The 17,200-nt window shown below is 38.9% G+C and overlaps 2 protein-coding genes across 2 annotated transcripts; one reads left to right on the top strand and one right to left on the bottom strand.

The window, feature by feature from the left end:
* Positions 1-1,745: 1,745 nt before the first annotated feature.
* On the bottom strand, positions 1,746-6,230 carry LOC149098484 (uncharacterized). The gene is made up of 4 exons (XM_089277973.1): positions 6,086-6,230; positions 5,602-5,665; positions 3,736-4,031; positions 1,746-2,492 (listed from the first exon to the last, which is right to left on the bottom strand). The coding sequence occupies exons 1-4, from the start codon at positions 6,185-6,187 to the stop codon at positions 2,205-2,207; spliced, it is 750 nt and encodes a 249-aa protein (XP_089134099.1). The 5' UTR covers positions 6,188-6,230; the 3' UTR covers positions 1,746-2,204.
* Positions 6,231-10,427: 4,197 nt separating this feature from the next.
* On the top strand, positions 10,428-16,440 carry LOC110041304 (uncharacterized). The gene is made up of 6 exons (XM_089278705.1): positions 10,428-10,922; positions 11,464-11,558; positions 13,592-13,748; positions 15,021-15,084; positions 15,423-15,841; positions 16,090-16,440. Exons 1-6 carry the CDS (start codon positions 10,482-10,484, stop codon positions 16,300-16,302), a joined length of 1,389 nt encoding a protein of 462 aa, XP_089134831.1. The 5' UTR covers positions 10,428-10,481; the 3' UTR covers positions 16,303-16,440.
* The last annotated feature ends 760 nt before the right edge of the window (positions 16,441-17,200 follow it).

The following is a 17,200-nucleotide window of genomic DNA, read 5'->3' as shown; positions in this document are numbered from 1 at the left end:
GCCTCTGGTTTTACGTCGTGGAGCGGGGCAGCAGTGGTTGCACTTGATCGCGTGGCATGGCGAAGAAGAATTTCCAGGGGGTTGTGGATAAAAGTGAAAGTGATCGAAGTTGCTTAATGATGAATCACAACTCGAACGCTGCTTATGGCTGCTTGCGTTGGGCTTCCTAGTGCACACAAACTTTTCGTCGATTTAAACGAAAGTATATCAGAGCAATTGTCGGCATGTCCTTTCTGAGCGAAGTTCAACATCGATTTGAAATTTGCAATAGCTTGGACTCCGTTTGGTTGAGCTAAGAGACAAATATTGAAATGCAACTAAAATTAAAGTTAAAACTAATGTTAGTGCCACTCGACCGTTGTCAGTTGAAATGAGTCATTGTATTAAGTTTACAAATAAAGAGAAATTAAAGTCAGTTTCCTGTTTATATGTTTATTGATTTAACAATTTGCCGTTGTACAAATTAAATGTATATATTAACAAGCTTAAAAAGCTCCATCGAAAGTTTGGAATGAATTGAGGCTCACTTCAACTATAAAAATACTACTTTTTTAAATAATTAATTAAATACTTTTGGGGGCGGTTGTGTTTATATTTGATTTCAGACTACTATATTTTGCTAAGCTGCTCGCAAGCTATAAATTTTTGTTGTTGCAGCCTCGGGCAGAATTTTCAAGACCTCGGTCACATTTTTTCACAATACGGACCTCCCAACCGGCAAATAACATATGTATTTGAACCGTATAATTATCCGTGATATGCTAATTAAAAATTACTTAATTAGCCTTATACGGTTAGTATTCAACTGACTCAGTACCTTATCATGTGACTCGCCATGTTTCCTGTCTGAACATTTTAAGCAAAACGACCTGCAGACAGGGAGACCAGTACTAAGCTAGTCAGCCTTGAAAAAACCTTTTAGTTTGACTGATGAAGAAGACCGTTTTCTTTTTGTCCAATCAGCACGCTGATCGTCATCTGTTTCCTCCGCCGGCATAGGTTGTTACCATGCTACCATAGAGACATTGCCATCCTGTTACTAGTTGCACGTGCTAGTTTTCCTAATATATCTTTGACAAAATTAAACCTACAAAAGCACTTTTAGTAATGGGACATAAATAGTTTTATGTACGAAAACACTGTTTTCTGTGCGTTGAGGATTGACAAGCCTCATTACTCTTTCTTATAACTGGCTTAGGTCATGAATTAACGCTCCTATCAAAGGCTTTTTCTTTCAAAGATACGTATTTGTTAATTTAATTTATCGGAATCTTTACAGGAACCTGTGACAAATGAATAAATAAATATCGATAAATGAAATAAATAACTAAACTTAAATTTTTTACCGTGGCAAGTGATTTGGTTCGACTTCTGCTATCTATGGTTTAGTTTAGTCACTTCATGGTGAGAGACGCGATGCTTGGCGAGCTAAAATAATGGTTGCCAACGACTAAAAGTATAATGAGCTACAAAAACACTATGGACCCTGTAATACACTTGACATTGACTAAACTCCTGTTGCCGATTCTTCTCGTTTCAGAGCGACCGCTCTTGGCTGTAATTCTTGTGTACCCACTGCGTTCCTTTAAGGTGATGTGGATCAGGATCAGTGGTCCAAGATCACTCGGATCTTAGTTTATCAAAGGAACCGATGAATCCATGACCAGAGTGGATTCGTCGTTTCCTTTGATGCGCCATGATCCAAGTGATCTTGGATCACTGATCCTGATTCAGATCACCCCAAAGAAACGCACCTTTTATTGGAATGAAAACATTCAGTTATAATTCTTATGTACCCACTTCCTGATGGATACTAACATTGTTGTCAGTGTTGTCTGAAAGTTAGGTATCATCTTAGTTGAAAATTTATCCAATTATCGCATGATACAGATCCGATTTATGTCTTTTTTTCAGTTGAAATTAATTACTTTGAAATCTTAAAAAGATAATAGCAAAAGCGATAACGAGCTGTTGGGATGACCGTTGAATAATGGTAAGGGTTCTTCCAAAATCAAGAAACCAACCGAACGAGATGGTGCTTACCATTCGCAATTCGATTTCTTGTAATTGTTTTCGGCCGATGAGAGACTGGAAACTGGAAAACTTACCAAATGGTAAGGAAATTTCCGCCGTTCCGTTCCGAATGGAAAAAGAGGACTACCTCTGGAGGTAGTCTACAATTTCCGAACGGATTTTCCGGAAAATTACTGTTCCATTTGACTTTCAACCGAAATTTCCGGGTTTTTTTTGCTAAGTGGTAAGCACCCACAGTGTATTAAGATCACGAGAAAATTCCTACCGCAAGACTTTTTTGTCCGTCTTGATTTTAAGCAATTATTCCACAAAGCTCCAGTCGCCAAGAGGGTGATGAGAAGAGCAGCAGCACTGCATAGAAGGATAACAATAACTTCCATGCGAGGCGGTTTATTCTCCCTGGCATCGAGGTACTTTCCCAGACGGTGTTTTTCAAAACAGCGTTGCCGCGTGAAGAGCTGTAAATGATAAGTAATTCATTTTGCTTACTTTGGTGCATCCAACAGCATTTTGCTGAAACACTTCTGCGGCATATCAGGCAAGTTTGGTCGAGCCATGGTTTGTAACTTGGCGAGTTTAGTCCAACCCATGCTAAGAGGGGGATTCACGCTGACGTCATCGTTTACATTTTGCTCATTTGCATACGGCTTTCCATACAGAAAGTAGCATGCTATTTATGAATTGACTCCAGCCAGCTAAAGAGCTAGTGAAACTTGATACGTGGTGAAATTTTTAGCTCTTTGGGTGTAATATTCAAGGAGATATTGCCTTTCAAAAACTGCAAAATTTCTGGGTGGCAAAAGCGCTAATGAGCTCGTCTTTTGTAAAATTTTGAGTAACTAAACCCTTTTTGCACAAAAACTATTCAATACATCAGGCTCATATTAATCGGCAGAGTTAATCGTACTATGAGCTTTCAATATTCAAAACTGATTTATTTGTAGCTCCATCAGAAACTAAATTGCCTATGCTAATGAGGCAAATATTGTAAACAAGGACTCCCCTATACCAAAGGAACCTTATGTTATGCCGCCGAAACGTACCAAACTACGTAGGAACTATTAGGTATTTACCGTACCCAAATCCAGCTGGCTTAAATCCGGTAATACTGGCAAGTCAGCGACTTAATATCGCAGGAAAACAGGGCAGCATACGAGACTTCCGATAGGCTTTACTTTAATTACAATATCCTTATTCGCAATTTACTCACACTTTAAAACTGGATAAGGTAAGACTCAACACTAAGATCGTCGCCAAATGCAGTCTGAGCAACATGCATGAGACATTTCTGAGGAATCTTTGTTAAATCGCTCATGATGTTTCCGACTCTTATTGACTATGTATTTAAAATTACCAGTCCTGCGAAAACTGTGTTGCCAGCCCGAAGTAACCCAGATACGTAACGTTACTTAATTAGCTATGATGGGGACGATGACTCGGTCTCCGTCAATTGGTACCATTCTTTGTGCTTGTTTTCTTGACTGCCTGGATTCTTTGACTGGATCTGGGATCACGACAAACGCATAACTAGTGGATCACACGTGAAATCAACCAATCAAAACCATGCTAAGAAGCATATCCCAAAGGATTAATTTTACGGTCTTGACGGTTAAAACGAGCAATAATTGTTTAGAACATGGTTCACGAGTGTATTTTTAACTAACAAGATAAAAAATCAAAACCATTACCAAATAAAATCACCTTTTCGAATTTTGGACATTCTAGTTCTCCCTTTTTCAAAATCTTCGATGCCACCTGTTCTTCATAGCAACTTCCATGCTCCTCTTCTGCCCATCGATCCAAACACTCAAAGAAGTATTTCTGTAAGTTCCTTCTGTACTCTACCAGCTCAACATGCGCCCCGATGACAGGGTTGACGGGAAAGACAAGAACTATCCTGAGTTTTAGGTCAGATTCATCATTGCAGTCAAACAGCCATATTTTGGCCACTTTGTCGTCCTGAAGGCCTTGAAGGAGTTCAACTTCTGTGTCATACGCTATGATCAAAGTCACAATAGAACGAAATTAAGAAATAGAAACATTTTCCATGTTTTTGTCAAGCTTTAGTAGACACTCAGCTGTGTTCTGTTGGAAATCTGAGAATTTCATTGGTTCTCCCATCGTTTTCTATTTACCAAATAGATTCCACCTTGCAGTGCGTCTGTTCAGTAATAGATCTCAGATGACGTCAAAATGACAGTAAGATAGTAAGAACAAAAAAGTGGCTCACGAGGCGATAGCGGAGTGTGTCACTGATGTTCTTACCACATTTTGACGTCATCTGTCATCTATTACTGAACAGACGTACTGCAACATGGAATCCATTTGTTTTATTTGGCATAATCCATTGTCTATACAAAATGCAGAAAGCTCATTGGTTGCTATACGTAGCAAAGAACTGTGATTGGTTCACGGAAATCACGCCACTCTCAAACTTAAATCTAGCGTCGCTTGTAGTGGAGTAGAAAACTTACAGCGAAAGCAGGATTGAAATGCGAAATCTACAAATCTTAAACAAAATGATGAAAAAGTCAAATCAGTTTTTGGCATCAAAGCAAACCCCCGTGGGCCGAAAAAACCCGGATGATGCCTTGAATAATGCAGGAGTTGAAAAAGCCGCTCAGAAAACTTGCGGTTGCGGTCCACATCGACTTATTGGAGCCCATTCGATTCGTGGTTTGAAGAAAGGAGCATTGATGACGGCGGAAATTTGTGTCCTCTGTGGTTGGTGATTCTCGAATGCATTTGAAATAGTGTTAAAGACACTTTCTACCTGTGATACAGACTGCCCTGAACTGTAGTGAGCTATACTTTGCTCGCCGTTGAGCTCCGAAACGATCTGGAACATTCAAGTCGGAAAGCAAGGTTGTGTGTTCATTTTTAGAAGTGGTGTTGTGATGTTTCTTTCCTGACACTAATCTGTGTAAACAATTATTTTGAGACTGAGAAAATTTGATTTTTTGTGTTTTAATTAATCTCATAAACATTTTGCTTATTGGGTTTATAGTTTCGATTTTGCTGGAGCGTGAAGTTTAATAGTACTTACTGGGGGATTAGTATGGTGAAGAGTTAGGAAATATTTTCACGAGCGGTTTGTCAAAATTTTTATAATTATTAGAATTTTGACAAAACGCAAGTGAAATTATTTTGTAATTTTACGAGCATACCATTTGATTACCTTTAAATATCACAGGTGACAAATTACGATTACAATCGCGGGTTTTTGACTTTTTTATCGAGAAATTTAGGGCCAAACGTTGCTATGGCAATTTAAATTAATGCTGAAATTTCGCGCTTAAATTAAGGAGTAATTTGTCACCCATAATAGTAATTTCAAAATTGAACGAGCGCGCAGCGCGAGGCCGATTTTGTGGCCCATTACTATTACGTATATATAAAAAAAAAACAAATCGTTATGTGGAGGAAATCAGTTAAGTCGGAGGATAAGGTGGGTGGGTAGGTAAGTGGTTGGTTGTTTGGTTAATTGGTTGATTGGTTGGTTATTTGTTTGGTAGATTGGTTCGCTGGTTAGGTACAAATAAGATGTCAGGGAATTTCAAGACATACGCTTCAAACTAGCTCCTTCACAATAAGCCCTGAAGAGTTCCCTGCTTCCATTTGGGATGCCAATCTGAAAATAGATGTAGATTATCAGATTAGTCTCCGGTAACACAATTAAACGTGTCCTATTCAAGTCAATCGCTATTTTGGTATCGAATTATCGCCAAATTGATAAAGATGGCTAAATCGAAGTAAATTTCTTGTCTCCTTCTTTTGTAACTTGAGACGAAACGTACTTCTTGACGAGTAAAATATCAACAACACGTGAGTTGAGGTAGAGGAGAACACTACCCAAAAAATGACCAAAATGAGGCATTTATGTTCTAGTAATTCGCTTCTGATATGTACAAAGATTCATAAGTTCTAATCTACCACAATTTACCAAGGACGTCCTTGGCATGATAAGTTGAATTTCAAATTCCCGAAAGTGTTATAAGGTTTTTACTCGGGACTGCATGCTTAGCTATGACGTTATGTAAAGCTTTCATACTTTGTATCCAAAATCCTCATCTAAAGGGCGCAAACCGTCGGTTGTTATGGTAGAGGAGATCTGGGCCGTAAAGGATGACATCAGCAACATTCCAATGAACATCCACAGTGAAGCGTAAACTCGCCCCAGGAATGACTTAGGTGTCTTGTCATCATAGCTACCGAGGAAATGAAATATTCTTTTGAAATCTAACAACTGTTGTTAAGCACACCGACGAAGGACTGTCTGAACAGACTGAGTGACTCACTAATTGATTGATTGATTGATTGAATGAATGAATGAATGATTGATTGATTGATTGATTGATGGAATGAATGAATGAATGAATGAATGAATGAATGAATCCATCAATCAATGAATCAATGAATCAATGATCGAATGATTGATCCAAAGAGCTAATATTTTGACCCCAATACTGAAAAAGTCTATATTTTATCGATCGACAAAGCTTTGGATGAAATTCAAATTTCTGATTTCTGTTCCATGTAACCAAAAATCAAAACTGTTCTGACAACAAGTGCACGGACAATGCGAACAACAAGTGGATGACGGCTTCAAAACTGATTCCAAATAGCAACCCAATTCAGTACACGCACGAACAATGTGCGTCATAATCCGATGACGCATCAGAGGCGTGGGCATGAGAAGATTACCAAATTACCAACCCTGAGTGCTAAACGCAATGAAACACCTGGCATGGCAACCATCACGTTTCGCTTAATTAAACCTTACTAAACATAGTTTTCCCCTGATTCCTTTTTACATTTCCAAACGAAATGTTACAAAATTCAACACTTGATTCATCCTTTTAGATGCGTTTTTACAATCGAATTAAGACTTTGGAGAGCACGAAAATGGAAGAAGCACGGGCGTTGATCAAAGGGCGACGAGAACAACTATAGTTTCTTGTTGCTTCGTGGCTTCTTGCAATGCATGAGTCACCTGTTAATTTTAACACGTCGACCTAGTGCCAGATGCCTTTGATTTTCATTGGTCAAATCTAACGGAACACGTCAAAAAAATGCCAAAAAGATGTCAAATCTATTAACGGATTAAAACTTCTAGTGCGAGGAATCTTCATCAATCGAAAAAAGGGAAAACCAACAAGTAGAAATTAAAATATTCTTAACGTTTGGAATATTCGGATAAAATATATATTGCGGAAAACTGTTTTCTGTTATTTCAGAACAAAATGTCATTGTCGTTATTTTTAATTCCAAACTCTTTGCAGGTGACAAATGAAACAAAGCATGGATATCCAGACGCCAACCAGACGGATTAACTTGGAATACTGAGCATCGCGTTTATTTTACCTCTTTGTTATTTGCGGCGTTTGGTGTTTGAACTCTTTATTTTATATGGTGCCAACACCAAAGAATGAAATCATTTGCTCCTGATCTGTGGCATTTTATCCGCAGAAGAATATATGAAAGTATATGCAAATGCTTACCTCACTGTTGTCATGGTAACGATTGCCCACCACAAACCTCCTCCAGTCCCCCTCCAAAACGACTTTGGAAAATGATCAGAATTCGTTTTGCGATCCTATGAAGACAATCGCACGTAGATATTATCACAGCAGGACATATCACATATTTGTTCTTTAACTAAACAGGCAGCTGGTGTATGTGATCAATATCTCTGAACATGCAATGATAAATAATGGTCTTTAAAAGCAACCCATAATTACTATTATTATCGCCGAGTTTTCAGACTCTACAATCGAGAGTTTGAATTTTCTTCTTTTTTCTTATATTTCTGCTAAAAGACTCTGAGAGTATTAGAACTGTCGTGGCGCGCAAACCGTTTTGATATCAAAAATAGATTTACCAAAGCGTCATTGAATACTGTATATTAACTTCAACATCTTTCATTTTCGAGTTTTCGTTTGCACTTATTTCAACATTAACAGAAATTGATAATCGCCAGTCAAACTTATCTGCAAGAGTTTCTTGAATATGAATTAAAAAAAAAAAAAACAATTCCATGCCTTCTTAAAAGTGTGTAGCGCAGGTTTCAAAATTGTTATCTGAGACTGAAACCTTGAATAAATAATTATCTACGCTATAGATCGTTTTCACTGTCACGCAACGAAAAACTAAATCGAAAACTATTCAGTGGATAAAGTTAAGAAATTGTAACGTTACAGTAGATAGGTAAAGAAGACACTCCTCCAAGGTTTGGGTCTCTGCGTTTTCCCAAACTTCAGATATTCGTCGAAATGTTTTGCGCAACTTTAGAGAGCTCAGTATGGAGAAAATAGTGTAAACATCTGGAACTTACTTTGGCTTACTTTAGGCGGCTGATTATCTGAACTGAACCAGTAAACATTTACACAAGCACTTTACCTAACACTTGAACTCCTAAAAAGGCTAAAAATCACTAGATAAACGTATATTTTTCCACAAACGCGATGGGAGAGGTATGTCACGCACCGCCATAACTCTGAACTTCATACTGCGCTGGTTTCCAACCCAAGCACGCTATTGAGCTGAAAAGTTGTAAACAGATATAAATTTAGATTCCCTCACGCCTGATGAGGATAAAAACTTTCGTGGCTCTTTAGTTTTGGATTTGGAATGATGAACTCACGTGCATGAAAACGATCTATATTAATCATTTAATTAATTCGAACCCGAATGTAAATATGTTTGCGCAGACGTTTAAACGACAATGAAGAGAAAGTCCAGTTATTTTTTGTTTCCTATCGGCAATTCGTGTTAGTTCGCATCGCATAGTAAAGAATATTCGAAGCAAATTCTTTCTTCAAACATTAAGGTTCGATAGATACGGACCGGGCCTTTTAAATTCCAGTTTACGTAGCATGAAGCGAGACTAGATTTTTCGCTTTTCTCTGAACAGCTGATACGCCTTCTCCATTTCCCCTGCAAAAATGCGCCCCCGTAGGACACAATGTACCAAAATATCTTCCATCAAACAAACTACACGCATTACCTCATACGAAATCGATTCTTCATAAGGTCTCATAACATCTTTGAGCGACGACAAATTCTTCAAGGACTGCGCGCTCGGCCTACGAATTCTCGACGATGTGTCCTTCGTAGCTAAGTAAGGTCTGGGTAGCACTTTGAGGGGAATTGTGGGGTTCAGAGAGAGTATTGGGAAAGTAATTTTGATCACTGGCTTTGTGCAACCGCTTACGTTCCTTTTCAGCAAGCAAAAATTTGTAAACTTTGCGATCGAGTAATAAAAACCATACGTCCTTAAGATTATTAGCTCAAAATGTATATCGCGTGGTAGTTCAGGTAGCTGGGTAATCAGAAATGAACAATCTAATAGTATAAATCTATTAGTCGTTCAAAACTTTATTTTAAAACTGCTCTTCGCAGGCACTTAGAAAATGCAAAGAAGCAGCTACATTTTGTCAACTACACACTTGCAGGCTATCTACAACAGAATATAGATAGTGAGTAGCGTTGTGGGCAATAAGAAAACGGTATTCATGATAGAGCGCTGGTAAATTTATACTAAGACCCGATAGAAACACGGAACAAGGACGAGGTGTTGGCACAATGATGGCGCGAAAAGAGAAAATTTACCTTCTGACATTATACCTAATCATACCAAGTTTGGCTGCTCCGGCCCGAAGCTATCAAAAGGCACGATTAGGTATCAGCGGCGCATGAAACGTGTTAGGTCGAGCCATGGTTCGTATTTTGGCTAGACTTTGAGTTAAAGTACCCATGGTGAGACCAAACAAACTTGTCAATGATATGCCGCCGAAGCGTACCCAGAATTGTAAGATTAGATCAGTATTTATCGTACCCAAATTCGGCCAAAATTCCCAATATATTTATGTAGTAACAGTAATCTTTCAGGCGTTAAATTTATGCGGTGCGCGCGAGTAGTTAAGTTTTGGCGGGAAAGTTTTGACACCTTTAAGCCCAGAAAACATCTACGGCTGTTTTAAGCCCTAGCTTCATCGTGCCAAAATACCAGAAGTGTTGCTGTTGTTTCTAAGAACGTTAACAACTTAGCTTCCTACCCGATGTAACCCCAGACACGAGTGTCAACTTCCCAAATTTATTTTATTCATGAATTTCAATTAATTGTGTTGATCTGCTGCGAGTCAAAACTCGTCTCCATTGCATTTACATGGCCTGCCACAGAAACATAAAAAAGCATCTGGCTATAAATAAATAAAAATACTTATTATTATACCTATTTTTATTTTATGATACTGTTTTTAACTAATAGCAAGTTAATAATATTTACTATTTAGTGCAGCATAACACGTTTTATTGACAAACGAGACTTCGTAAAAAGCGATAAAACTATTGGTTAATTCAACTTAATTCCTGTATGATGTTACCTTAAATAAACACAGTGAGCATTGCAAGAAGAAGGAAAAAGTTAGTCATAATTTTGTAGGGAAATGGCTCTAAAGGTTTTTCTCGGTCTCTTTGTTACGTTAAGTGCCACAGTGGGTGTACGTTTACAATATCAAACCGATTGTGTTAAAATTATAAAAGATAATAAGTTTCCATTTGGGTTTTTTCCCGAAGGTCTAGAGCGTGAAGAGTCTGTTTGGGAAAATGTAGTTCGTAAAATCGCAAATGTCACAACTAATTGCCTTAAGGCTATTAAGGAGGACAAACGTCCTTGCGATCATGGGCCAAGGATGAAAATCACGTTCCCGGTCATCTCTCAGAATCCCACAATTCCATTGAAAGTGCTACCAAGACCTTACTTAGCTACGAAGGAAAACCCGACCAACGCTGCAAGCCAAATTTTAAGCGCTTGGGCTCAAATATGGAAGCTGTTTGTTTTTTCCTTGATGGCTGCTGCAATATCGGGAATCATAATCTGGTTTCTGGTAAGTATTAATAAAAGCCTTTATGTTATCATTATTTCACGCAAAACGGGGCAAAAGGCCGAGAAGCCAAGGGTTCTAATTTGTCCATCTAAGAACTCAGACGGAGTCAACTTTCGATCGTGTAAGTCACATTCGTATTTCTATATTTATATCGCTATTCTCATGACGAACGGTGTTCTCATGGCAAAATAATGGTAGGTACGGTGACGCGAAGCTGCTGCCCAGCGGGTTTTTTACTTCGTGAAGAACAGCGGGAGGGGGTTTTTAAAATGGGTCCAGGCTTGGCAAACGCGCCACTTAATGGGTGCATTAGTGCGTGATGAGCTATGGATGTGCGTTCGCTAAATATATAATTACACTGGTCATTAAGCTCTAATTAAATATTTAACTAAGTTAATCTAATTAACGTATTAGTGGAAGTTAGGTAGTTACTTAGTCAGTTATTCAGTCAAAATTAGTCGGTCAGTCGGTAGGTTGGTTACAGTTAGTTTGAACATTTAGCACACCGAAGTAACATTAAAATTATGTGCCTCTCTTGTAGGATCACAGAGCAAACTCCGGGAATTTTCCACAGTCATTTTGGCGAGGGACTCTTGAAGGTTTGTGGTGGGCAATAGTTACCATGACAACAGTGGGGTAAGGATTTACATACATGTTTAATTATTCTGTAAAAACTATTCAGTTATGAATATGTACATAAAGAGAATTCCAATGATTTTAAGGATAAGAAGAAAGGAAGACATCGTTTGTCGTTAGGAGTCAAAGCAGGCTCTCTGACAAAAGGAAATTTCAAGCGGTGAACGGCGGACGACAAAAACGGGAAAAACCCAACGCGATATTTAATTCTCTAACTTATTAAATTAAAACCGTCTGTTATTGAATTTCTAGCTTTGTTATTGGTTCTCGGATATTTATTAGTTTGCCACAAGAAGTAGACCTTTTTAGAAAATTTACATTATTTGCGAAATTTGAAATGGCTAACTGAAAATGGGTAAATATAAAAAGTATTTGTTGTGCAACAGAAGGAAAAATATCACAATTAACTAGCTGCTAATTAATACACGTAGTTTGAAACTAAAAAATACGGAATATGCTTGGAAATGTTTGTCTTATCAGAACTGAATGAACGAAAGCTGTAGCCATAGCACGATTGACGGAATAAACCGACAAATTATCCCTATTTCACTCCGCGATCACTTCAGATCTTCATGCTAGACTTAAACGTCTAGTTGTGACTTACTAAAATATAAACATCGCTGGAGGAGACTATTACATTAGAAAGACTTGCTTTCCTCTGGTGTTCATTCAGGGGCGTAGCTAGGGGGGCTAGGGGTGCCCGTGACTCCCCCCTTTTGTAAGCCTTTTTTTAAGTAATCAACCTACAACAGGTGAGCGTAAGTAACCTCACTTTGGCACAGTGTGACCTCCCCCCCTTTAAAAATCCTGGCTACGCCCCTGTCATTTAAAAAATCTTATAATGAACAGCGTGTCACAAATTTTGGGCCGCTTGTTCATAAAACCGTTGTAAAAAACATTTATGCCAATCGCGATGGTTTGACGCGACATTAAAACAGAAAAACAGGGAGTAGCACAATTACTATCTCCTCGCCTCGTTGGTTATTTATCACTCGTATCTAACGCACGCCCATGGATAAGGCATTTTTTTTTTCCCGTTCTGTCTTCCGGGAGCGATAATAGCGTTACTTTAATTCGCAAACAACAGAAAATGATGCCCTGCAAACTGTCTAAATTGTGCAATTTATGCGAGAGGTCATCGTTTCCATTAGATTAAATTTTTGATCATTTGTTTAGGTTTGACATCTTAAGTTTTGACAGCTTTCTGACCTGTTTCAGTAGAGTTTATCCATTAATCAAAATACAAGAAAAGCGACATTGAAATTGATGTAACGACACTATGGATTTACGCGTACGACGCCTACACGCGTCTTCTTTGTTATTATTGTTCGTCACATTTTACTGAAACCATTAGTAACATGCCAAAAAGGGGAAAACTAAAAGCAGGTTTTTTTTCGAGCGACGGAGTACATTTGTATATCGGGTTCAAAACATGAGTTCCTTTTCTACCCGCGTTTATTTCTTTAAGGTCGTTTAGTTATGAGAATTTAACGGTACATCAGCATCACTCATCTGAACAGGAGAATGTGCCGTTTACGTTATAAAGAGAGATGCTCAAACCACGTGGACTCAAAAGTCAACTGATCTCCGCATTAAACTAACTTGAGGTGATGAGGTAAATACCTCATCTAATTCATCATTCAATTTAATTCATAATTCAATTGTTCGTTAATTCATTCATTTATTAGCCCCGAGCCCATATTTTGATCAATCAATCAATCAGTCAATCATAGATTCGTTCCAATGTTTGTTCTTTTCGTTGATTCATCCATTCGCCTGTTTATTACTCCATTCGTTCATCCACTGATTTATTCACTCCAAACTTTTGTTTAATCAATCAATCATATAATTGCTCATTGTTTGTACTGTACTTTTAGTTGATTTATTCCTTCAATCTCTTACTCCCTTCCTTCCTTCATTCCTTCATTCATTTATTCATATATCTGTTTGATCGTTCTTCGTTCGTTCATTCATTGCTGACAGTTACCAAAGTTTTAAAGATACGGCTTCTCAAACATCACTTTTTTCGGTAGCTATGGTGACAAGACGCCGAAGTCATTCCTGGGGCGAGCTTACGCTTCACTCTGGATGTTTACTGGAATGTTGCTGACGACATCCTTTACTGCCCAGATCGCCTCCGTCATCACAGCTGATGGTCTCCGCCCTTTGGATGAGGAATTTGGTTACAACGTATGAAACCATTTTAAGCCTGGTTTTAACTTGACGCTTTGAATTTTTAAGGCCCAATTAATTCGGCTCAAAATTTGACATACTGTATTTTATCGCCTGTGCCATAAATTCAAACTAGAAAACGAAATTCTGTAACTAAACTATACGGACCGAGAAGACGAGACTAGCAAGATACTTATTATATCTCTACTGTGTATCTGTCCTTTCAAGTCACACCGAACGGCTTTAAATGCGCTACGTACGTTAATATTTTAAGGAATCGAAACGTTTTACACTTTTGTTTGTCAGTCGGAATGTTGAGAAAGGTTGATGATAAATCACGAGACATTATAATGACAAAAACAGTCCAAATTTTTACTGGCCATTCAATAGAATATGGCCGCTTAATTGACAAATCACAAGAGCAAACATGAATTAATAAATAAGATGAAGAAAACAATGCGCGCTCAGATCCAATGTTGGCAAACTGCAGGTAAAAAAAAATGTAAAATGTAAATCTTGTGAAGGTGAATTAATCAACATGACACGAGCATGGGACAAAGAAAAATTCTGAGTCCCCGACAGGAATCGAAACCCATGACCTCCCGAACACCGGCCGAGCGCTCTATCCACTGAGCTACGAGAACTCATGGAGAGCAAGGTCATTTAACTGAGTTTATGTATGACAGGTGTCCTGCGTACTGCTAGGATCAATGCTATCGAAGTCATCGTGAGTAGTGATAAGTTAATAAAGATGGTAAATTTTAAGCTCGGTAATGAAATGTGAAGGTGAATTAATCAACATGACACGAGCATGGTGGTCATGCACTTAGCTATAAAAGCACTAAGCTTAGCTAGTTTACAGGCATGCCACTGAAACAAAGAAAATAAATATTTCAAATAAACGTAACATAGTTAAAAATCCCAACTGGCAGGAGGCAGACCAGTTGGCTATTTACAAAACGTGACCGAGGATTTGAACTCGGAACTACCGAGAAACAAATCCCGCTAGTGGCAGGGTGGAGGCCTTGAGCCAGGGACCTCCGGATTACAACACCAGCGCCCTAAACCACTGGGCCACGCTCCCTCCTTCGTTTATATGTGAGTACGTGACACTGATACTGAATGCACAAACCGAGAGTGAGCGTATTGTAGTTTTTTTGTGCGTTCTCAAATTCTGGTTGTGTTTGCTGTGTAGTACATGGTCGGGCTTTTCATAATCGTGGACATGGTTCCAGGATTTTGGGTTGGCGATATCAGTTGTTTAACAAATCTTTTAATTGAATATTTCAGATCGGCGTGCCTTATGGAAGCAAGGAATTTTTCGCAAATCAACGCGAGGGAGCTAACTTGATAGGTATATGCTGAATATTCCGTTAGGTTTCAATTTTTATCTTTTACCTTCGCACGTTGATCAAGCCCAACAGAATTAATTTGAATCTTCTAACTATAATTTCATTTTATCAGTCTCCCTTAGCATCACTACAATTTGTGATGACGCAAGTAGTCAGCTTACCTACACATCCATCTATCTACTCATTCGTCAACCAATCGACCAACCCAAGCACCTTCACATCCAACAACCCCTCCCCCCCTCAAAAAAAAAAAAAACAGTCACCTCAGTCATATACTAGGAGATTCATAACCCTAAGTTAAATTCCTACTATTAAAATTCTATTCTATTTTTATTCGTAGAATATTCTGCAGAGAAAGATCTATTTCAGAGTCTTCAGGACGGGAAGATCGACAAAGCGTGGCTGTTTTCCTGCAAGGAAAATGGGACAAAACGAGAATTCAAGATCGTCAAAGTTCTGGATGTCTTACCTATCATCGGAGCGGAAATTCCACGCAGAGTAAAAAGGTGGAGACTACATTCGAAATTTAATAAATGTTTGGGACAATGGGCAGAAAATAAGACAAAGGAACAGAAGAAGAAGGAGGAGAAGGAGGAGAAGGAGGAGGATGAGGACGAGGACGAGGACGAGGACGAGGACGAGGACGAGGACGAGGACGAGGACGAGGACGAGGACGAGGACGAAGAGGAGTCCTTGTTAAATGAGCTGGCATCTAACATCCTGGACGAGACAGACTCGGAAAGCAAAAACGTGGAACAGGTCAGACAGATTTTCTCACCCTAACATTTGATTCGCCCTTCAAGCACACATGCACTTACAAATCGCCATAACATTTGCATTTAAAGAAGGGCCTTCGTCAACTTTTTCATAATTCGAACTGCAGTTACAATCCAACGACGACCTTCCTTACTAGACGTGGTAACCTTCGTACTAAACTGATGACAGTCGTACTGCTCAGTAAATTAGCAGAATGAGTTGTTTACTCGCGCACCTTATTTCTACCATAGAATCGCTGCGTTGAAAATTACAGCCACGGCAAATACCGTGATGTCACAGGAACCACACCTTCACATATGGGACTTACTGACATCCTGCTTTGCATCTCCGCTGGTCTTCTTGTCATCCTCTTGGCGGCAGGAGCACTGTGGAATGCTGTCTTAAAAAAAAAACATGTAAGAGTGCTTCCAGGTTTGTATTTTCTCGCGGTGCCCCTTGTTTAAGAAAATTTGGTAACCCACTGAGCTAAATCTTTTTAGTAGCCTCGGAGCAGGCTACCAAACGCCGCGACACGAGCAAAGGAGGAGCTGCAAGAGACGAGAGATCCCCCTCCCCCGATATTAAGCCCTCCCCTCCCTCTCTCCCCCAATACTAATCCGACCTAAAAAAATCCTTTTGGACAAATGAAAAGCCATGATTTGTAGTTGGAATTTTGTGACTGAGTTTTAATTTCAACAATATTTAAATACATGGGAATTCAATTTTTGGAATCACCTCAGGGAAAGGAAATCGTTTCTAATATTCAGAAGGTTCTTAGAATCGAGGGTAAATTTGTCTTATCTTTTTTCGCAAGTGGAGCAGACAATTACTTTAAATAATCGCGACGTTGGAGAACTGTAAGGCTCAAAACGCCGGGCCTCCACGTTCATAAAAGTAGAGGCTAATTTAAGACAAGAACTGGGATGATGTCTTTACCTTTCAGAAGACAATGTTGACATCGAGAAAGCTAGCAGTGAGTATACACAAGAACTGCAAGTGACGACTTTCCCTCTGAACTAATGCTGTTGAACGAGAATAATCTGCAACAGCTGTTCCATCAATATCAAGCTTCCTACAGGACCTGCAGTAGTTCCTGTAACTAATTGTGTTTTAGCAGCAGCTAATTAACGATGAGCTATCATTTGGCAATCACGCAGGTAATTAAAGATAAGTCGCGCAGTCACGCAACGCCTTTTGCAATGAAAGGAAATTTGCGTGACGATATAAATTACGTATAAGAAGAAGACCAGTTACTAGATGGTAGGCTAATAGAACCTCATCTGGGAAGACTGGGTTATTCAGGAGCGCGCTCATGTAGACCGGAACTGACCTATTTCGCAGGTAAAGAAGCCTAAAAGTAGA

Source organism: Orbicella faveolata, unplaced genomic scaffold (assembly GCF_042242905.1).
Source record: "Orbicella faveolata isolate gen_17 unplaced genomic scaffold, um_ofav_v1 contig_46, whole genome shotgun sequence".
Taxonomy (NCBI): domain Eukaryota; kingdom Metazoa; phylum Cnidaria; class Anthozoa; order Scleractinia; family Merulinidae; genus Orbicella; species Orbicella faveolata.
This window is presented reverse-complemented; position numbering and strand designations above follow the sequence as displayed.